The sequence below is a fragment of the Lolium perenne genome, chromosome 3, assembly GCF_019359855.2.
Source record: "Lolium perenne isolate Kyuss_39 chromosome 3, Kyuss_2.0, whole genome shotgun sequence".
Lineage (NCBI taxonomy): Eukaryota > Viridiplantae > Streptophyta > Magnoliopsida > Poales > Poaceae > Lolium > Lolium perenne.
Genome location: NC_067246.2, coordinates 87,690,368 through 87,710,938, shown reverse-complemented (window position 1 = coordinate 87,710,938; position 20,571 = coordinate 87,690,368). Strand labels below are relative to the sequence as shown.

The 20,571-nt window shown below is 43.4% G+C and overlaps 1 protein-coding gene and 1 long non-coding RNA gene across 2 annotated transcripts; both read right to left on the bottom strand.

The window, feature by feature from the left end:
- Positions 1-779: 779 nt before the first annotated feature.
- LOC127314470 (late embryogenesis abundant protein B19.3-like) lies at positions 780-1,139 on the bottom strand. Its single transcript, XM_051344970.1, has 2 exons — positions 989-1,139; positions 780-910 (listed from the first exon to the last, which is right to left on the bottom strand). The coding sequence occupies exons 1-2, from the start codon at positions 1,137-1,139 to the stop codon at positions 780-782; spliced, it is 282 nt and encodes a 93-aa protein (XP_051200930.1).
- A 15,163-nt stretch (positions 1,140-16,302) lies between these two features.
- On the bottom strand, positions 16,303-18,796 carry LOC127336661 (uncharacterized). Its single transcript, XR_011755065.1, has 2 exons — positions 18,089-18,796; positions 16,303-16,823 (listed from the first exon to the last, which is right to left on the bottom strand). It is a non-coding gene; the product is annotated as an uncharacterized lncRNA (long non-coding RNA).
- Positions 18,797-20,571: the final 1,775 nt, after the last annotated feature.

The window sequence follows — 20,571 nt, the reverse complement described above, 5'->3', positions numbered from 1 at the left end:
AATGTCTCTTGAGCAAGAGTAATCATTCTCGTTCTTACATTTTAGACATGGACAGCACATAAAACCTTGCTTCGACTTGTTGGCCTCGGCCACAAGCAGGAAAGAATTCACGCTCTCTCTGAAAGCGGGAGCACATCGGTTACCGTACATCCATGGATGACTCATCTGCATCATAAGTACAATTATATATGTATCAGATACAATCACCTTGCTAAAATTAGTATTGTACGGACTATGCATATATATATAGTCGAGAAAATAGTTGCTAACCTTTTAGGATCAAAAAAAGGAGAAATATTATCAAATAAAACCAAGTGGCATCCCTCTCACAAGCATTCCATCAAACACCTCTTGTGCACATGTAGAAAAAATGAGCTAGCATACACCTCCACCTTCACCACCAAGGAAAAAATGAGGTGGGGGGTGGCTGGCTGCTTCTATATATATAGGCATGGACATTTTGTCGCGGGCCGTATTACGACCCGCGACAAAAGGTTTGTCGCGGGTCGTAATACGGCCCGCGACAAAAGGTCCTGCACCCGCGACAAATGACTCCCACGGAAGCTCTATTTTCCACTAGTGTGCCTGCATATCCGTTACTAACACGTACGATATGCATGCACTAGACTATATACTACACGCATACATCCATCGATACGCGTATATATGATACTGCTATTGTAGATACGTACACACGACTAGCTAGAGTACTAAGAGTAGAGTATATAGACATATAGTGGTGGACTGGAGGTGCTGTCGACCATGCTGCTAGTGCTCGCTCACTGGCGCCCGAGGTCCTTCTTGACCTCCTCGAGCAGCTTCTCATCCGGCTCTATGACCACACCGCCGTCTTCCTCGGCGCGCTCGTTGCCGGACTCCGTCGTACGGCTCCGCCCTCCCTTCTTACGCCCTGCACGCAGCAACACACGGAGAACAAAGTTATAGAACAGCACGTACGTATAATACATTGTATATACGGCATAAATACCTTCGGCCAGGCGCTCCTGCGCCTCGAGGGTCTTGCCGCCGGTGCCGCCATTGACGACGACGGTCTCTCCCTCCTCGCGGGCGAGGCGGTCCAGCTCCGCCCGGATCTCCGGGTCCTGCAACTCCGCCGCCTTCTCCACCTGCTGTGCCATCGTCCTCTCCACTGGCGGTCAGCCTACTGCTCTGCTCGTCAAGGCGGGCTATACGATCTGGCTAGCTGCTGATGGTATGCTATGCCCCGCCACCGGCCGGAGGACGCTTATGTAGGTGCCAACGGCGGTGCGGTCTGCATCCGTGGACGCTGCATGCTGCCGGCGGCGATGCGCTGTTACCGCCACCGTCTTTCACCGCAGCTCCGCGTGGCGGGCCTGCATGCGGGCGCCACGTGGTGACAGGAGGACGTACGTGGAACCTTTGGGCCGTTGGGTGTGCTTTTTTTTTTTGTAAAAAACAAAAACCATACTACGAGTTTTATTGATATCTTTACAAACTTACATCCTCGTGAGTTTTAAAAATAAAAAACTCTACAGGTTTATCGTCCAAAAAAACAACCGAGATGATTCAAAAAATTATACCTAGCAAGCTCATGTGCCACCTCGTTGCTTGTCTGCTGCAATGCTCGAACTTGATCTTCCTAAAATCTGATGATAGAATATGACACTCCCTTTGATGAGAAGCCATCAGTTAGCATTGTATCAATGACCCGCGAGATGTCTGAAGTGAGCCCTTTTCATAGTGCATAAGAACGTCTCTACTCGGAGACCCTAAAACGTTTTTCAAATATCTTTGGGGTACCCTAGAGATATAATCGCGCACAACCCAAAGGAGGTATATACGTGGCTTTGGACCCTTGAGTGAGTTTTTTTTAGCAAACTTCTCTCTATATTACTTAAGCCCTATTACAAAGGGTGGGACCAGCTTGGCTATCGAAACAAATAAACATATTACATTGAACTCCCCGAGGAGCACGTGGATGCTTCTATAGAGCGCCGCAACCCGTGGCAGAGCATGGCACAAAACAAAAGGAAGGCCAATTGCCTATAAAGTCAAAAAAAAAAATGCATGCAATTCTTGCAGAAAAGAAAAACAAATCAACATAGAATTGTGATGCATGCCAATGGTTCTCTTCATAAGCACCTTGGGTAGGTGCAGTTTGCTTCCGTTTGAACTGGACTTAACTAGTGGGAGAAAACATAGAGAGTTTAAAAAATATAGCCCATAGAGATTAGAGGGAAGAAGCAAGACAAGAAAAGAGAATTTTTTAGACGGGAGAAGTGGAGCTGAGCGAGAGGAACACAAGCATGTACAAGAAGTAGCTAGGAGAGTACAAGGACGAACGAATTGATCCATCACAGCCCTGGCCGGATGGACATGTGATCTTGGGCCATATGCAATAGTAAAGAAATTGGACATTAGAAAGACTGAGCCGAAGCCCGGTATGGCCTCCATTACCCTCCGCAAGTGGTCGCGACATGCTCGAAACCTTGAAAGAGGCCTTGCATGGCAGCACGGGCTCTACGCGTCAGCTCCGCTGACCGGCAGCCAGGGCCGTCAATGAGGGCGTGCGAGGTGGGCGACCGCACAGGGCCCCAAAAAATTAGCCCCCCAAATCTTATGTATGCAGTGCATCGCTATGGATCTTCACAGCAGAATTGTTCATCCATAGTTGAAAAGAAAGGTGAAAGGAGGAAGATGACGACCTGAGTTGTGGACTGCTTGGACAGAGCGCCGAAGCGGCAAGTTACTGGGTGCGGTTCAACCAATGTGTCCGATGACGAGGGAGCTCCTCGGCAATGCCCAACATGAGGGGCTTAGGGTTGATGGAATTCTACAGGTTAACACGAGACATCGGATACCAAATGAACAAGGAACAAGATTTATCCAGGTTCGGGGCCCTCGATGAGGTAAGCCCCTTATTCCTGCTTGTCTGATCTTGATTTATCGAATAAAAGAGATTACAATAGGGCAGGCGATAGACTACAACGGTGAACTCACCGAGAGGCAAGGTTTCTAGGGTTAGTGTATCCTAGATTGTGTTGGTTGCGGAAGTGTGAGTTTCGGCAGGCCCCATCCTGGCTTTTATATAAGAGACTAGGTCCCGAGAATCCTGTTCGACCTGGACTAGGTTACATCAAGATCTAATCTATCCTTTCCTTTATTGTCGTCTCCAAGTCTTGTTCGTCAAGAATCTGTCATCTCGTAAGTCTTCTTTGTTGCAACCGTCGCATGGCCCACCTTGGATCATGGCAATCCTCATGAGCCCCTTGTTGGGCCAAAGGAGGTACACAAATGTCGGGTACCCAAAGGGTAATGCTCACATCAGTATCCCCTGAGTGACTGGCTGAAGCGAAATTTCGGGCAGGGATTAAAGTTGCCTTCATCCGAACGTCTTGATCAGTCGAAGAATATGGAGTTTTCATGCTCGTCGTAAAGTTGAAATCGCTTGATATCGGGTGCACGTCTAGCGCTCCCGATGGGAGGATCCTCCGAGTCTAGGGACGGATGTTTGCAACCGTGCATAGACTCAAGTTGTACTACTCGAAGACTTTGTTGTCGATGTTTTTTGAACCTTCTTCTTCATCTGATGCTTTGAGTATATCGGGTCCTCTGAGACTTCGGGTGAAGCCAAACAATTGATCGTATGCAAGGAATAAAAGTAACGAGCCTATTTTTATTCAGCAAACCGATATTGGTTAACTACCGAAAGCAAAACAACATTACTCTACACAGATTCAAGTCCTCGGGCTCGAACGGGGATTTTCTAGAATTTCCGGGTCAGTTTTCCTTGAATTCTTTCTGTCGTCGATGCTTTTATCGTTTTCATCGGGTGCGCGTCCAGCGCTCCCGATGGGAGTAGTCCCCGAGTCTATGGATGAATGTGAATTAGTCATGCATATGCTTTGTAAGTTGTGTAGCCAAACGTTGTAGATCCCTTCGAGTGCTCCGTTATAGAGGATCCTATGTCTCTGATGACATCAGTAGTGACGTAGCATCTGCGGCAACTCGATTGACAGGACGTGACCTAGCGGGCCCACCATATATCTGCGCGGTTAGTTAGGAAATGACCGGTCCTTGACCGAGGCATTTCTCGATTCTCGTGTGTAGTGGGGGTAGTGGGCCGCTGGTTTCTCTTCCCTCGTGACACGTGTGGACTTAGACTCCCGTCCATTTTCCTTGATGCGGATTTGGCGGCCAAGATTTGTAGCGACTTTTCCTTTATAAAAAGGATCATGAAACTCAAATTGCAAGCAAGTTCATAAAATTTGTAAAATTGCTAGCTGCCTAGCAAGATCAAGATCATGTTTATAAAATAAGTTTCATAATTCCGATTTGAGTGAAACAAATTTATATAAATTTGTAAAATTATTTTTCTCAGTATAGAGTAGCATAAGAACTTAAATTTTACAATTTCTTATTTTATATTATTTTATTACAACTATGTCATTATGGACATACGAGATAGTTTTAATATGTGCATACCAAACAAGTTTCTAAAAAAAATAAAAAACCGAAATCGTATTTTAGGATAATCAAGGAACCTTTTTAAAATCCATTTGTGAAATAAAAAATAATTATATACACTTGGCCTATATGGTTACTTGGGTATTATTTTGCAAATAGAGTTTTCTAGGGTTTTGTTTTCTTAAATAGAAATCCATAAAAGATTTGAAAACTTTGACATTCAAAATATGTTTGATTTTGAAAATACTTTGAAAACAATATTCTTTGCAAACCTCATTTTGGAAATTACTTTTAAATAATCTCAAAAGTTTTAATTTCTTGTAAACTTTCAATAAAGTTCATCAATCAAGCATTAAATTTATTTTTATTTTTCATTCCAAAATTTCGAAAATTTCGGAATGTGACAATGAATGTTTTATCTCTATACCCAAGATTGTTGAGATCCACTGTTGTCATTCCATACAGCTTGTCTACGTGAACCATGCCTCCTATTATCTTGACCCATTTGCACCTAAACAAATGGACCTTAAAAGAAGGTCCATAGTCAAGTTCCCATATCTCCTCTATGTAACCATAATATGTGTCATTTTTCCTTTGTTGTTTACTGCATCAAAGCGTACACCACTGTTTTGGTTGGTGCTTTTTTTTTTTTTATCTTGGGCGATAGTGTAAAATGTATTCCCATTTATCTCGTACCCTTGGAAAGTCAATACAGCCGAAGATGGTGTCTTGGCAAATAAGTGCAGGTGATCTCTAACAGTGGTGTCATTCATGATATTTTTTGCAACCAACCGCCGAAAGCCTCCATGTGTTCACATATAATCCAGCCGTCCGACTGCCCTGGGTTTTGGGAGCGTACAAAATTCTTGTGTACATTGATATACGGAGCCACAAATGTGGAACTTTGTAGAACTGTGTAGTCTGCTTGAGTAAAAAATGCTCGTCCATACTTATCATTGCTTTCTTTCCTAGCATGCCTTTTCCACTCAGTCTCTCCTAGTTCCGCGATTCAGGAACACCAATCAGCTTAAGGTCAGGAATAAAGTCAACACAGAACTCAATGACGTTCTCTCTTCCATAGGCCTTGGAGATGCTTCATTCTAGCCTAGCATGGTTATGAACATATTTCTTTAAGGCTCCCATGAATCTCTCAAAGGAGAACATATTATGTAGAAACACAGGACCGAGAATAGAAATCTCATCGACCAGGTGAACGAGAAGATGCGTCATAATATTGAAGAAGGGTGGTGGGAACACCAGCTCAAAACTAACAATACATTGGACCACATTATTCTGCAACCTCTTAAGACTTTCTGGTTGATTACCTTCTGAGAAATTGCATTGAGGAATGGACATAGCTTCACAATGGGCACTCGAACATTTTTCCGGTAGAAGCAATTGCGTCATTATCACGTGGAAGTCACGAGACTTCAAATTCTGGATTTTTTCTCTGCCATATTTATTATTCTCTTTATATTGGAGGAGAAGCGAGACGAGACCTTGATACTGCTCATGCATTCAAAAAATATTTCCTTCTCTGCTTTTGTAAGAGCGTAGCTGGACTAACAACATCCTTTATCTGTCTCATGCAGTTTGCTTGGGTCTTTCATACGTTGATGGTCCGCCCGTGCTTCTGGTGTATCTATTGTATTCCCATACACACCCAGGAAGCCTAGCAGGTTCATGCAAAGATTATTCGTCACGTGCATCACGTCGATTGAAGAGCGGACCTCTAGGACTTGCCAATAGGGTACCTCCTAAAAAATAGATTTCTTCTTCCACATGGTCGTGTGTCCGGCAGCGTCATTCGGAACAGACTGTTCGCCAGGACCCTTTCCAAAGATAATTTCTCGATCCTTGACCATACAAAATATATCAGGACCATGACGGTGGGCAGGCTTCTTCCGGTGATCTGCCTCACCTTTGAAATGCTTGCCTTTCTTTCTTACGGGATCTGTACATGTAAGATATCGACGATCCCCCAGGTACATGACCTTCTTAGATTTATCCAAATATACATTGTCAGTCTCATCTAAACAGTGTGTGTGCATGAATTATATCCCTTGTTTGACTGTCCTGAAATGTTACCAAGAGCAGGCCAATCATTGCTGGTTACAAAAAGCAGCGCTCGTATGTCAAATTCCTCCCGTTTGTGCTCACCCCACACACGTACACATGTTATGGCCCACAGCTGTAGAAGTTCTTCAATTAATGGCTTCTGGTACACATCAATGTCGTTGCCGGGTTGGTTTGGGCCATGGATGAGCACTGACATCATAATGAACTTCCACTTCATGCACAACCAAGGAGCAAGGTTATAGATACATAGAGTCATAGGCCAGGTGCTATGACTGCAGCTCTGCTCTCCAAAAGGATTCATGCCATCTGTACTTAGACCAAACCTTAAGTTCCATGCGTCCTTGATACATCGCAAACGTATCTATCATTTTTGATGCTCCATGCTTGTTTTACACCAATTTGTATATGTTTTGCTCATACTTCGTTGCACTTTTATACATTTTCTGGCACTAACCTATTAACAACATGCCATATGCTAGTCCCATGTTATCTGATGTTTTGTATTTCAGAAAAGTTGTACAAGAAATATTCTCGTAATTGGACGAAACAAAAGCCGAAGTCAATATTTTTCCGTAACTAAGACATAGTCCAGAGGGGGGTCGAAGTGGAGCCGCAGGGCGGCCACTCCATGCCTTGGCGTGGCCTGGGCCTGGCCCGCGCCTAGTGGTGGTGTGGGCCCCTGGCCTCCACCAACATCGCTGCTCCGCCTATTTATTCACGATCTCGGGAAAACCCTGAACACCCGAGCCTCCATCCACGAAATGTTCCGTCGCGGCCGCCATTGCAGACCCTAGCTCGGGAGGGTTCTGAAGCTCTTCCCGGCACCCTGCCTGAGGGGGAAATCATCGCCGGCGGCATCTACATCGCCATGCCCGCCTCTGAAGTGATGCATGAGTAGTTCATCCCCAGACTATGGGTTCATAGCAGTAGCTAGATGGTTTTTTCTCCAATTTGAGCCTCATGTTTAGATCTTGTGAGCTGCCCTACATGATAAAGATCATCTTTATGAAATGCTACATGTTGTGTTTGTTGGGATCCGATGACTATTAAATACTATGTTGAGATAGATTATATATTTTTCATATGTTATTTGTGATCTTGCATGCTCTCCGTTGCTAGTAGATACTCGAGCCAAGTAGATGCTTGTGACTCCAAGAGAGGGTATTTATGCTCGATAGTAGGTTCATGTGTCTAGTTTTCTGGAAGAGTGACAATAACTTCTAAGATTGTAGATGTGTTGTTGCTACTAGGGAGAAAATGCGGTGACCCAGCATACCACTGCATTTTGTAGTATACAAGTCGTTGATATGATCTTCATGAAGGGACTTCTTCACAAATATCACATCCCATAGAGTGGTACAACAGAAACATTGCAAGCCATAACACTCGAGATTATATTACAATCACATCCATAACAAGTTGGTATTCTCACAGGTCCGATGAGAACACCCTAAGATACTACTTAAGTTCATTACAAACCAGCATACATAGTAAACATAGCTCAGCAAATTATTTAAGTATGTTCTACGCTGCTCGGCTCTATATCACTAGGGTATATCAATACTCCCCCGCCTCATTTTTGTCAGGCCCATAGACTATCCCATAGTCCACGCCTTCCACTCCTCCAGACAGATCAGGTTCTTCATAGACTAGCTCGTAGTCGCCTTCCGGTGCTCCGTCAGTGGCCTCCACTTCATTCTCATAGTCTAGCAAGGGTGTCGAAAGAAAGTGAGTACAGAGGTACTCAACAAGCTCAAAAGGAAAAATGTGTTTGATGCTCTAGCTATGACCATTGATTAGAAAATCTCAGGTCAATGCATGTTTCGCAAACCTTTCTTCAAAAGGTTTATTTTATTCAGAAAACTATGCCTGCCTATCATCACAGGTTGAACAGAACTTCACGGAGTTCCTTTCCTACCGTGTTCATAGTTCCCTTCCCGGAACAAGGAGTGACTGCCACAGTTTGTTACCCTCTGCAGAGGTGCGTTACTTTTCCCATAAGAGAACTTATCCTTGATACCAACCGAGAGGCGTTTCTCGTCCACACTTCCTTGGTGTGGGGCCAGGTGTAAGATCCAAGCCAATCACTGCCTTCTCCGCGACGATGCATACCCACCCATTTGTCCATCCGTACACCCGCGGTAGACATCTCCCGATCATACGGCTTTACCCCCGTTGTGGACAATCCCTCATAGACGATAGAGCCTCTCATCCACACGGATGGGGATTTTAAAGGATTTCCCAACCTACTGCGGTGTTATCTCCAACACCCAGCCAGGCTCCACCAGGTCCATTTATATGCAAGAGGGAAAAGATACAACTGACTTCCCCAGAGCCATTATAGATCTTATGGTTAACGCGAATTCTACGGCGCTAGAATCACTAGACAACATTGGTGATTAGTCCTAGATTAATAGAACCCTTGCAATGGAACCTCCACCATATCAACACATACCATGGTTCCATTGCTCACCACATAGTCACATTCATAATTGGAAAAGTAACATTTTGCTTTTCAATGCAGGAATAATAAATATAGTAATTTTGCGGTAAACTGATAGAAACTAATCAAGGTGACATGAGCAAGAGTGAACTTGCCTGGTGACTGCGAGATATTGCAGTTCGAAGTGTTGGATGGAACCTGAACCTCGGGTTTTGTAAAGAAGCATCATTGTCCGGTAAAGACAATGTTATAAGATCCAAATGATGGGATGTACTATTTCATGTTGAAACCCTTACCCCGACATGGTTATTACAGATGTAGGGTTAAGTTAAGGATTGGTGCCTTTGGCGGTACTTTATAAATATTTAAGTATTTTAACATGGTTTGCTTTTCTAATAAGAAAATAATTAAATACTGTTGATATTTTCCTTTGGAAAATATTTATTTCAAATAAGGAATTTGAAAATTATGGTTCCCATATTTGGGAATGATTCATGAATTATGAATCATTAAGATTTCCCTCTTTTTCAAAAATTTTAACTTTAAAAAGAATTGATTTGGAATAATATAATTCCCTTTTAAATTATTTGAATAATAATTATTTGAATTAATTTTGCATTTTTCATTGATTTTTAAATCAAAGGAAAATTGTAATTTAAAATTTAGAGTTTAAATTTGAATTCAAAATTTTCCAAATTTGAAATTGTATAACCATTCTCATTTCTTATTTTATTCTTGTTAAGAATAATTTATTATTTCTTAATCTTATTTTTCTTGAATTTTTAGACGTCTTTTCCATTTATTTTTATTTGGTAGAATTCAGGAGATAAATAAAAACTAAAAAGACTAAAATACCCTTGCCCAATTGGGCCAGCCCACCTCTCTGGCCCATTTGGACAGCCCACCAGGGCCAATCCAAAACGGTGCGGTCGCACTGGACCGTGTCGGCCCACTCGCTCGCTCACTCTTTCATCCCTCTCGCGAAACCCTAATCTCCTGAGGATATCTCGTGGCGACTGAGCCGCCGCCATGCTCTGGCCGTCTCCGGCAGAACCAGGGCACGCCGTGGTGCTCACCGACGCAGCTCGCGACGGCGCATCTGTTCGTTCGATTGGTTTCGTCGATTTCGTCCTCGTGTGTGCTCGCGAGTGTGCGGTGCTCGCAGACGCCAACGGATCTATGGCGATCTCCACCGATCTGCGCTCCCTCGCCGTTCATGGTGGTTCGCCGCCTTCCCTGGTGAGGTGTGTGTCCTGGCACGGGCCTGGTCATGGTTTGGCGCCGCCGTGACTGGCCTGTGCCACCGTGCCGCCATTGCTACCGCACCTCCTTCGTCAGGTAACTCCTACTTCTTCACCTACCTCTTCTTCTCCATCTACTCCTTCTTGATCTATGCCTACTGCCGCCAGTGTTTGTTGCTGCTGCTGTGCTTATCATGTGGCCGTGCTTGCTGTGCTCCTGCCTTTGCTGCTGTTCTTGTTGTTCATGCGATGCTGCTGTGCTACTGCATGTTCTATGCTGCTGTGCATGCCATGTTCTATTCCTAAGCTTGTTGATGCTATGCCTATGCCTACTGGCTCCTTGTGCTACGGTGTGCTTGACCCTATACTGTGTAATTGCTTACTGTCTTCATGCTCATATGCTTACTGGCTTGATCCTATGCTTATTGGCTTGCTCATAAGCTTACTGGTTAATTCATAGGCTTACTAGACTTGTGATTTTCCTAGGTTTGCACTACTGAAACTTGTGGTGTCAGTGATGCTCACCCATGGCTTGTGTAAGTTTCAGTTGATCCAATCCTTGGATCATGGCTTGCTTGTGGTGCTTGATGGCGTGTAACTCACACGTTCGTTGGGAACCCCAAGAGGAAGGTATGATGCGCACAGCAGCAAGTTTTCCCTCAGAAAGAAACCAAGGTTTATCGAACCAGGAGGAGCCAAGAAGCACGTTGAAGGTTGATGGCGGTGGGATGTAGTGCGGCGCAACACCAGGGATTCCGGCGCCAACGTGGAACCTGCACAACACAACCAAAGTACTTTGCCCCAACGAAACAGTGAGGTTGTCAATCTCACCGGCTTGCTGTAACAAAGGATTAACCGTATTGTGTGGAAGATGATTGTTTGCAGAAAACAGTAGAACAATATTGCAGTAGATTGTATTTCAGTATAGAGAATTGGACCGGGGTCCACAGTTCACTAGAGGTGTCTCTCCCATAAGATAAACAGCATGTTGGGTGAACAAATTACAGTTGGGCAATTGACAAATCAAGAGGGCATGACCATGCACATACATATTATGATGAGTATAGTGAGATTTAATTGGGCATTACGACAAAGTACATAGACCGCCATCCAGCATGCATCTATGCCTAAAAAGTCCACCTTCAGGTTATCATCCGAACCCCCTCCAGTATTAAGTTGCTAACAACAGACAATTGCATTAAGTATTGCGCGTAATGTAATTAGTGACTACATCCTTGAACATAGCACCAATGTTTTATCCCTAGTGGTAACAACACATCCATAACCTTAGAGGTTCTTGTCACCCCTCCAGATTCACGGAGACATGAACCCACTATCGAGCATAAATACTCCCTCTTGGAGTTACTAGCATCAACTTGGCCAGAGCATCTACTAATAACGGAGAGCATGCAAGATCATAAACAACACATAGACATAACTTTGATAATCAACATAACAAGTATTCTCTATTCATCGGATCCCAACAAACGCAACATATAGAATTACAGATAGATGATCTTGATCATGTTAGGCAGCTCACAAGATCCAACAATGAAGCACAATGGGGAGAAGACAACCATCTAGCTACTGCTATGGACCCATAGTCCAGGGGTAGACTACTCACAAATCACTCCGGAGGCGACCATGGCGGCGTAGAGTCCTCCGGGAGATGATTCCCCTCTCCGGCAGGGTGCCGGAGGCGATCTCCTGGATCCCCCGAGATGGGATCGGCGGCGGCGGCGTCTCTGGAAGGTTTTCCGTATCGTGGCTCTCGGTACTGGGGGTTTCGCGACGGAGGCTTTAAGTAGGCGGAAGGGCAGGTCAGGAGGCGGCACGAGGGGCCCACACCATAGGGCCGCGCGGCCAAGGGGGGGCCGCGCCGCCCTAGGGTGTGGCCACCTCGTGGCCCCACTTCGTCTCCTCTTCGGTCTTCTGGAAGCTTCGTGGCAAAATAGGACCCTGGGCGTTGATTTCGTCCAATTCCGAGAATATTTCGTTACTAGGATTTCTGAAACCAAAAACAGCAGAAAGCAGCAACTGGCACTTCGGCATCTTGTTAATAGGTTAGTTCCAGAAAATGCACGAATATGACATAAAGTGTGCATAAAACATGTAGATAACATCAATAATGTGGCATGGAACATAAGAAATTATCGATACGTCGGAGACGTATCAGCATCCCCAAGCTTAGTTCTGCTCGTCCCGAGCAGGTAAAACGATAACACAGATAATTTCTGGAGTGACATGCCATCATAACCTTGATCATACTATTTGTAAAGCATATGTAGTGAATGCAGCGATCAAAACAATGTATATGACATGAGTAAACAAGTGAATCATAAAGCAAAGACTTTTCATGAATAGCACTTCAAGACAAGCATCAATAAGTCTTGCATAAGAGTTAACTCATAAAGCAATAATTCAAAGTAAAGGCATTGAAGCAACACAAAGGAAGATTAAGTTTCAGCGGTTGCTTTCAACTTATAACATGTATATCTCATGGATATTGTCAACATAGAGTAATATAATAAGTGCAATATGCAAGTATGTAGGAATCAATGCACAGTTCACACAAGTGTTTGCTTCTTGAGGTGGAGAGAAATAGGTGAACTGACTCAACAATGAAAGTAAAAGAATGGTCCTCCATAGAGGATAAGCATCGATTGCTATATTTGTGCTAGAGCTTTGATTTTGAAAACATGAAACAATTTTGTCAACGGTAGTAATAAAGCATATGTATCATGTAAATTATATCTTACAAGTTGCAAGCCTCATGCATAGTATACTAATAGTGCCCGCACCTTGTCCTAATTAGCTTGGACTACCGGATCATCACAATGCACATGTTTTAACCAAGTGTCACAAAGGGGTACCTCTATGCCGCCTGTACAAAGGTCTAAGGAGAAAGCTCGCATTGGATTTCTCGCTATTGATTATTCTCAACTTAGACATCCATACCGGGACAACATAGACAACAGATAATGGACTCCTCTTTTATGCATAAGCATGTAACAACAATTAATAATTTTCTCATATGAGATTGAGGATATATGTCCAAAACTGAAACTTCCACCATGGATCATGGCTTTAGTTAGCGGCCCAATGTTCTTCTCTAACAATATGCATGCTTAACCATAAGGTGGTAGATCGCTCTTACTTCAGACAAGACGAACATGCATAGCAACTCACATGAAATTCAACAAAGAATAGTTGATGGCGTCCCCAGTGAACATGGTTATCGCACAACAAGCAACTTAATAAGAGATAAAGTGCATAAGTACATATTCAATACCACAATAGTTTTTAAGCTATTTGTCCCATGAGCTATATATTGCAAAGGTGAATGATGGAATTTTAAAGGTAGCACTCAAGCAATTTACTTTGGAATGGCGGAAAATACCATGTAGTAGGTAGGTATAGTGGACACAAATGGCATAGTGGTTGGCTCAAGTATTTTGGATGCATGAGAAGTATTCCCTCTCGATACAAGGTTTAGGCTAGCAAGGCTTATTTGAAACAAACACAAGGATGAACCGGTGCAGCAAAACTCACATAAAAGACATATTGTAAACATTATAAGACTCTACACCGTCTTCCTTGTTGTTCAAACTCAATACTAGAAATTATCTAGACCTTAGAGAGACCAAATATGCAAACCAAATTTTAGCATGCTCTATGTATTTCTTCATTAATGGGTGCAAAGCATATGATGCAAGAGCTTAAACATGAGCACAACAATTGTCAAGTATCATATTACCCAAGACATTTATAGCAATTACTACATGTATCATTTTCCGATTCCAACCATATAACAATTTAACGAAAAAGAAACTTCGCCATGAATACTATGAGTAGAGCCTAAGGACATACTTGTCCATATGCTACAGCGGAGCGTGTCTCTCTCCCATAAAGTGAATGCTAGGATCCATTTTATTCAAACAAAACAAAAACAAAAACAAACCGACGCTCCAAGCAAAGCACATAAGATGTGATGGAATAAAAATATAGTTTCAGGGGAGGAACCTGATAATGTTGTCGATGAAGAAGGGGATGCCTTGGGCATCCCCAAGCTTAGACGCTTGAGTCTTCTTAGAATATGCAGGGGTGAACCACCGGGGCATCCCCAAGCTTAGAGCTTTCACTCTCCTTGATCATGTTGCATCATACTCCTCTCTTGATCCTTGAAAACTTCCTCCACACCAAACTTAGAACAACTCATTAGAGGGTTAGCGACAATAAAAATTAACATGTTCAGAGGTGACACAATCATTCTTAACACTTCTGGACATTGCATAAAGCTACTGGACATTAATGGATCAAAGAAATTCATCCAACATAGCAAAAGAGGCAATGCGAAATAAAAGGCAGAATCTGTCAAAACAGAACAGTTCGTATTGACGAATTTTATCGAGGCACCAGACTTGCTCAAATGAAAATGCTCAAATTGAATGAAAGTTGCATACATATCTGAGGATCACTCACGTAAATTGGCATAATTTTCCGAGTTAACTACAGAGAAAACAGCCCAGATTCGTGACAGCAAAGAAATCTGTTTCTGCGCAGTAATCCAAATCTAGTATGAACTTTTCTATCAACGACTTTACTTGGCACAACAAAACACTAAACTAAGATAAGGAGAGGTTGCTACAGTAGTAAACAACTTCCAAGACACAAAATAAAAACAAAGTACTGTAGGTAAAAACCATGGGTTGTCTCCCATAAGCGCTTTTCTTTAACGCCTTTCAGCTAGGCGCAGAAAGTGTGTATCAAGTATTATCAAGAGACGAAGTGTCAACATCATAATTTGTTCTAATAATAGAATCAAAAGGTAACTTCATTCTCTTTCTAGGGAAGTGTTCCATACCTTTCTTGAGAGGAAATTGATATTTTATATTACCTTCCTTCATATCAATGATAGCACCAACAGTTCGAAGAAAAGGTCTTCCCAATATAATGGGACAAGATGCATTGCATTCAATATCCAAGACAACAAAATCAACAGGGACAAGGTTATTGTTAACGGTAATGCGAACATTATCAACTTTCCCCAAAGGTTTCTTTGTAGAATGATCAGCAAGATTAACATCCAAATAACAATTTTTCAGCGGTGGCAAGTCAAGCATATTGTAGATTTTCTTAGGCATAACAGAAATACTTGCACCAAGATCACATAAAGCATTACAATCAAAATCTTTAACCTTCATCTTAATGATGGGCTCCCAACCATCCTCTAGCTTTTTAGGAATAGAGGCTTCGCGCTCTAGTTTCTCTTCTCTAGCTTTTATGAGAGCATTTGTAATATGTTGCGTGAAAGCCAAATTTATAGCACTAGCATTAGGACTTTTAGCAAGTTTTTGCAAGAACTTTATAACTTCAGAGATGTGGCAATCATCAAAATTCAAACCATTATAATCTAAAGCAATGGGATCATCATCCCCAATGTTGGAAAAAATTTCAGCAGCTTTATCACAGGCAGTTTCAGCAGTTTTAGCAGTTTCAGGCAGTTTCTCGCGCTTTGCATTAGAAGTGGAAACATTGCTAACACCAATTCTTTTATTATTAATAGTAGGAGGTGCAGCAACATGTGTAGCATTAGCATTACTAGTAGTGGTAATAGTCCAAACTTTAGCTACATTCTTCTCTTTAGCTAGTTTTTCATTTTCTTCTCTATCCCACCTAGCACGCAATTTGACCATCAATCTTATATTCTCATTAATTCTAACTTGAATGGCATTTGCTGTAGTAACAATTTTATTTTCAATATCCCTATTAGGCTTAACTTTCGATTTCAAAAGATCTACATCAGCAGCAAGACTATCGACTTTAGAAGCAAGTATATCAATTTTCCCAAGCTTTTCTTCAACAGATTTATTAAAACACTACTAGGAAAAGCCTTATTAGTGGCGCACCACTTTTAGCTATCAGTGGCGCACTGGTGGTGCGGTGCGCCACTGATATCACGCCACTGCTAAGTCTTAGCAGTGGCGCACCACATGGTGCGCCACTACTAAGTTGGTTAGCAATGGCGCAACAGATGTGCGCCACTACTAGCTTTCTAGTGCGCCATTGCTATCTCATGCACGTGCACCATTAGAAAGTCTATCCAGTGCGCCACTATATATTCCTTAGCAATGGCGCATTGTGTCCATCGAGTGCGCCACTATACATTCATTAACAATAGCGCATTGTGTGGATGGTGCGCCACTGCTATTAATTTGGTAAAACAAAAAAAAATCAGGCCTACTGCCTGCTACTATTATATTACAAGAGAAATATTTATAATATATTACAATGTTTACAAAAAAAATAGTTCACGGCTGTAATTGTATTCACATCGTGCGCTCGATCCGGCTGCGATCCGCGGTTTCGCTAGGGATCTGGCCGCGGTCCACCTCACTCCGCTGCGCCCTTGCACGAGTCCGCCTCGCTCTCCTGCGCCCTTGCACGAGTCCGCCTCGCTCCGGTCCGCCTCGCTCCGCTGCGCCCTTGCACGAGGTCGCCGGGCGCCTATGCACGAGCTCGTCGGCCGCCGATCTTCTCATCGTCGGAGCCGGCGCGACCACGCGCCGGGCCACGGCAACCAGCTCCACTGCATGATCAAGTCTTCAAGCCTGTATGATCAGTGACACATTCATTGAGGTAGCTATGTATAAACTGGTTCTTAACAGACCATGTATATAGCTGGTAGTTGTTCTCGATTATTGACTTGGGTATGCAAAAGAAAAGCATTCTTATGCCTTTATTGTGCCATCCACAACTGATTACAAAGCAAGTGGCAAAAGTTTAGAATGTCAATACTGTTCGAATTTAATGACAGAAACTGTGATCTCTACGGATTTCTTCAGATGACTAATACAGGTGGTTCTGTTCAAGAGCTATCATTAACTTCTAGATCAAATACTGCATTTGTTTAGCAGAGAAATTGTCATGATTCCTTAACTCGATGCTTGTTTGCAAAATCATTCAGAGCAAGAAATGGAGAGATAATGTTGCTAATTATTGAATAAGTAAAAAAAAGCAGTTCACCAAGAAATAAAACACGCATGAGTAGTACTAGCTGCTAACAAACGAGATTTTGGATAAATAAATGTTATTGCAACAACACAGAAAATGCTACTGCTAGCTACAACTTAGGGCACAGTGAGTTAGAGTTAACTGTTGAGAAAGAGTACTAATTAGGTGCATCCCATGCATTCCTTTTTTTGCCAACATAGTTTATATTTGTGCATTGCATGTATCTAAAAATAACTTACTTAGGTTATTAGTATTAAGGTGATAGAGAGTGGAATGCATGGGAATAATAGTTTGCAGATATAGGTATTTCGATGGTGAGGCGGAGATGTAACTTGGTCCTGATAACTTATATTGATTCAGGATAATCAATTAATTTCAGTTTGTAGTCATCTTCAAATAGGATCAGAATATATGTATGTTGGATTAATTAAGAAGGAGAAAACCTCAGAGAAAGGGTACTTGATCAGGTGTGTTGCTAAGAAACACAGCTAGACACTTCGCCAACAAAGATTTAAAAGAGCCAAGCACTTCCCATTATAGCAGCAATCAGATGTAGGAGGCTATGAATGTGACCAAACTTTTTCAAGCATTATTAAACTACAGAAGGTCCTTGCCTATGTGATCTCACTTCATTTGCAATATCAAATCCTAGCTTAGATTAAAAAAAGATAGTACCTTGATAAGTAATTAACTTATAGTTAATGACCAGGTGAGCTATGAAACCGAGAGATTGTATACGGTATACAAATAAAATACGCAGGCAGGGTTCCATTCTATCCAAGATATTAATCTTGATATGTCCTTGATGGTAATATAGAAGCAATTGTGGCACATATCAGGAGGAGGGAGCGATAAGTCTCACCCCAGGTTGCTGCGCGGGCGTCGCCTGGCATTGTGTAGGAGAAGATCGGGATAGAGGCCAGGCGTTGGTTCGGATCTTGCAGCCACTGGCTCGAGGAGCTTGGCGTCGGCAGCATCCGTGACTTGGCAGAAGCACCGGACACCGGCAGGCCAGGTTGACGGAGCCCCGCGAGATCCACCCACATACCTCGACGCCGGCCTTGAGCGTGTGCGACGACCGCGTCCCGCACGGGCAGGCCGACGTGCGCGTCGGCGTAGTGGAGCAAGCGCAGGATCTCCTAGACGAAGTAGACCCGGCCGTTGTTGGCGCGGACCGCGGCGGCGCGGCGCGCGTCGTCGACGAGGTCGTAGGGGAAGAAGGCGAGGAGGCCGGAGTGGTGAAGATCAGGTGCCAAAGCAACCGCGCCGTCGTCCGTCCTCCACCGGCACGCTGAAGGTGCTCCTGTCGGTGGCGGCGGATCTGGCGGCCACCGGCGCGAGGAAGTAGGCGTGCGTGCGTCCTGGCGGCGGCATCTCCTCGTGCGTGCGTCCTGGCGGCGACGTGCGTGACGCGGAGTGCCGGCCAGGGATGCACGTGCGCGCCGGCGGCGAGCACGGCCACCGCGACGGCGGGGTTCGATCTGGTTAGGGTTGGTGGTTTATTTGTGCATTTGGGGAGAGGAAGAAACTGGTGGGGGAGCTGGGTGCGATCGGTTGGGAGTTGTGTCCGGGCGCATCGTGGCCTGGTGGGCGAGGCGCGTGTGCGTGGTGGGCGAGCGTGTCGGCACGTGGTGACGGAAGCGTGCGGCGCGGTGACGCACATCATCTAATGCGCCATAGCTATTTGCAGCACACTGGCGCACCTCTAAGTGGTGCGCCATTGCTAGCTCTCATAGCATGTCTGGGTGAGGGGTGGGATCTACCCGGCCTTTAGTGGTGGCGCACTCCAAAAGCAGTGCGCCACTGCTATTTTTCTATCAGTGGAACACCACTTTTTGGTGCGCCACTGCTAACTAGCAGTGGCGCACCAAAATAGGTGTGCGCCACTGATACCATTCTTACGGCTAGGCCTTTTCCTAGTAGTGAAAGCAGTTTGTGTACTAATAAATTCTTTAAGCATAGCTTCAAGTCCAGGGGGTGAACTCCTATTATTGTTGTAAGAATTCCCATAAGAATTACCATAGCCGTTGCCATTATTATAAGGATATGGCCTATAGTTGTTACTAGAATTGTTCCGGTAAGCCTTGTTGTTGAAATTATTATTTTTAATGAAGTTTACATCAACATATTCTTCTTGAGCAACCAATGAAGCTAACGGAACATTATTAGGATCAACATTAGTCCTATCATTCACAAGCATAGACATAATAGCATCAATCTTATCACTCATGGAAGAGGTTTCTTCGACAGAATTTACCTTCTTACCTTGTGGAGCTCTTTCCGTGTGCCATTCAGAGTAGTTGATCATCATATTATCAAGAAGCTTTGTTGCTTCACCAAGAGTGATGGACATAAAGGTACCTCCAGCAGCTGAATCCAATAAATTCCGCGAAGAAAAATTTAGTCCTGCATAGAAGGTTTGGATGATCATCCAAGTAGTCAGTCCATTGGTTGGGCAATTTTTAACCAGAGATTTCATTCTTTCCCAAGCTTGAGCAACATGTTCAGTATCTAATTGTTTAAAATTCATTATGCTACTCCTCAAAGATATAATTTTAGCAGGGGGATAATATCTACCAATAAAAGCATCCTTGCATTTAGTCCATGAATCAATACTATTCTTAGGCAGAGATAGCAACCAATCTTTAGCTCTTCCTCTTAATGAGAAAGGGAACAATTTTAATTTTATAATGTCACCATCTACATCCTTATACTTTTGCATCTCACACAATTCAACAAAATTATTAAGATGGGCAGCAGCATCATCAGAACTAACACTGAGAAAATTGCTCTCGCATAACAAGATTCAAGATAAGCAGGTTTTATTTCAAAGAATTCTGCTGTAGTAGCAGGTGGAGCAATAGGTGTGCATAAGAAATCATTATTATTTGTGGTTGTGAAGTCACACAACTTAGTATTTTCAGGGTTGGCCATTTTAGCAACAGTAAATAAAGCAAACTAGATAAAGTAAATGCAAATAACAAATTTTTTTGTGTTTTTGATATAGCAAACAAGATAGCAAAATAAAGTAAAACTAGCAACTAATTTTTTGTATTTTGATTTAGTGCAGCAAACAAAGTAGTAAATAAAACTAAGCAAGACAAAAACAAAGTAAAGAGATTGGGAAGTGGAGACTCCCCTTGCAGCGTGTCTTGATCTCCCCGGCAACGGCGCCAGAAAAAGAGCTTGATGGCGTGTAACTCACACGTTCGTTGGGAACCCCAAGAGGAAGGTATGATGCGCACAACAGCAAGTTTTCCCTCAGAAAGAAACCAAGGTTTATCGAACCAGGAGGAGCCAAGAAGCACGTTGAAGGTTGATGGCGGCAGGATGTAGTGCGGCGCA